At 53.9% G+C, this 2,431-nt stretch overlaps 1 protein-coding gene across 1 annotated transcript; it reads right to left on the bottom strand.

Moving 5' to 3' along the window:
- Positions 1–580: 580 nt before the first annotated feature.
- LOC103775615 (protocadherin beta-7-like) lies at positions 581–2,338 on the bottom strand (the record flags this gene model as incomplete). Its single annotated transcript, XM_008943081.1, has 4 exons — positions 581–993; positions 1,179–1,284; positions 1,385–1,871; positions 2,052–2,338. Coding segments are annotated over 4 exons (1,293 nt in total), but the record flags the coding sequence as incomplete, so codon positions are not given.
- Between the last annotated feature and the right edge of the window lie 93 nt (positions 2,339–2,431).

The following is a 2,431-nucleotide window of genomic DNA, read 5'->3' as shown; positions in this document are numbered from 1 at the left end:
GGTTTGGCTCCTTGGAGGGAGAGGCAAGGTCTCTTCTGACTTCAAGTCAAAGGGAAACTGGAGACACCAATTGCAAATACAGATCTACACTTGAAAGAAGCATTGCCACATGGTGTAGCAAATGATCCCCTCCTATCGTGATGCCTTAGGCTGTGCTGACAGGATGCTAGTGGAAGAAAAGACCATTGCAGGGTTCCACAGAGAGCACCCTTGGGTTGCCATGTGCCATGTCCTCCATGGTGACAGGGCCACAGGGGAAATCCTGTTCATCATTGATGCCCCCACCTGTGGCACAGTGCTGTGGTGGCAAGCTGGGCAGAATAGGCTTCAGGAACATGAACTCACTGTTGCCTGAGCGTGCTGTGAGTCTGATCTCATAGCAGTACTTGTGGGGCAGGGTCCCAGAAGTAGCCACATTAGCCAGGTCACTCTTCCATTTGCTGCCACTGCAAAGCACATGGACACACTTCATCTCCTTTCTCTTGCACAACTTGTGAGCAACGATTCCTGTTGTGGGTACAAGGAAGGGGAATGAGATGAAGACCAATGAAATGATAAAATAGGTTGTCAAGGAGTCATCCTACTCTTTCATGGCCAGGCTGTTTTGCAGTAGGTGCACATCTGAGAAGTGATGGAGCAGGAGCGTGCTCAGTGCCGCGGTGGCCGTCAGTGGTGGCTGCCCATTGTCTCGCACCAGGATGATGAGCTTCTGTCTTACAACATCTCTCTCTGTGACGGACCTCTGCAGCTGCACCTCCCCGCTTTGGGCACCCACCGCAAACAGCCTGGGGTCGCTCGTCTTCAGCATGTGGTACAAGAGCCACAAGTTCTGAAACAAGTGGCCATCAACGGCCACCACTTTGGTGACAAGGTAGCCTGCCAACATGGGCACCAGCTTGCTGGACTGTGGGCTGCTGTCCTGGGCTGGGTACAGCACCACTGGTGCATTGTTGTTATCGTCCACCTCAACCACACGGATGGTGATGTTTGGCACTAAGGGGCAGTGACCCCACATCTGAGCTGCTCATAGTCCAGGGGCCACATCACAAACAGATCCCCATTCTCAGAGTTCACAGAGACACAGGAGCAGAGAGACTGCTCTGTGAGGTGGCCCAGTGCCAGAGAATAGGTCACCTTGGCATTGAGACCCACATCAGCATTCAAGGCACTGAGAGCACCAATGAGCACCAGGGGGACCTTGTTCTCATGCACGTAGATGGTGTATGATGTCTGGTTGAAGACAGGTGCGTTGTCATTGACATCAGAAATGTCCACTCTGAACGTCTGGGAGGAGAGGAGAGGAGAGGAGAGGCGAGGAGCGGCAGAAATGTCCACTCTGAACGTCTGGGAGGAGAGGAGAGGAGAGGAGAGGAGAGGAGCCCACATCTGCTGCTGTGACAATGACGATGTACCGAGCTGTCTCCTTCGGGTCCAGCGTGCTCACAGTCACTAGTTCATAGTAATTCTTATTTTCTAGCCACAGGCAGAAGGACAGCTGGTCTTCAAGGTCACAGATCTTCCCATTGTAACCTCCATCTTGGTCCTTGACCGCAAAGAGGGCAACCACTGTCGCAGGTAAAGTGTTCTTGGGGAGCGGGCTGCTGAAGGAGCTGACCACCACCTCTGGGGTGTTATCGTTCACATCCACTTCCTCCACCAAGACCTTGCAGACTGCCAAGAGGCCCCCACCATCTGTGGCCTGCACGCTGAGCTCATTATTCTCCAATACCTCGAAGCACAGAGCCTTTGCAAGTTTAATTTCACCACTCGTGGGGTCAATCCCAAAGGCAGAATGGCTCTGGCCCACCCCTTGGCTGAACTGATAGGAGATGTCCCCATGTGCTCCCACACCCCAATGGGTGGCCTCCACACTCAGAACCACAGAGCCCACCAGAGCATTTCCCAAAACTCATCCACCATTCAGTGTCTGGGTGAAGATGGGAGTGTTGTCATTTACATTGAGAATGACAACATGGATTTGGGTGGTCCCGCTCCTGGGCGGAGAGCCCCCAACCACAGCAATGAGACTGATACTCCCCTCCACCTGCTACTCTCTGTTTAGCAGTTTCTCCAAGACCAGTTCCACATATTTATTATCCTCATTCTGATTCCCAAAGATGATAAAGTACTCATTCTTGGGAGCGATGCTGTAAGCCTGGTCACTGTTGCTGCCAACATCCAGGTCCTGAGGTCCCTCCAGCAGGAAACATGAGCCCGAGTCGCTCTTCCCCAGTATCTTAAAACTTATGTGTTCCTTGGGGAAGTCGGTCGAATGGTCATTGATGTCACTCACGGCCACCTCGACCCGCCAGAACTGCAGGGGGTCTGCCAGCAGCAGCTCGAAGGGGAGCGTGCAGGCGGCAGCGGGCCCGCACAGCTCCTCCCAGTCCAGCCTCTCGGCCACGACGGGGCGGGCGGTGCCGCGCTCTAA

This window comes from Merops nubicus, unplaced genomic scaffold, assembly GCF_000691845.1.
Source record: "Merops nubicus isolate BGI_N331 unplaced genomic scaffold, ASM69184v1 scaffold21936, whole genome shotgun sequence".
In the NCBI taxonomy this organism is placed as follows: Eukaryota; Metazoa; Chordata; class Aves; order Coraciiformes; family Meropidae; genus Merops; species Merops nubicus.
Note: the sequence above shows the minus strand (reverse complement) of the source record. Positions and strands in the feature narration are given on the sequence as shown.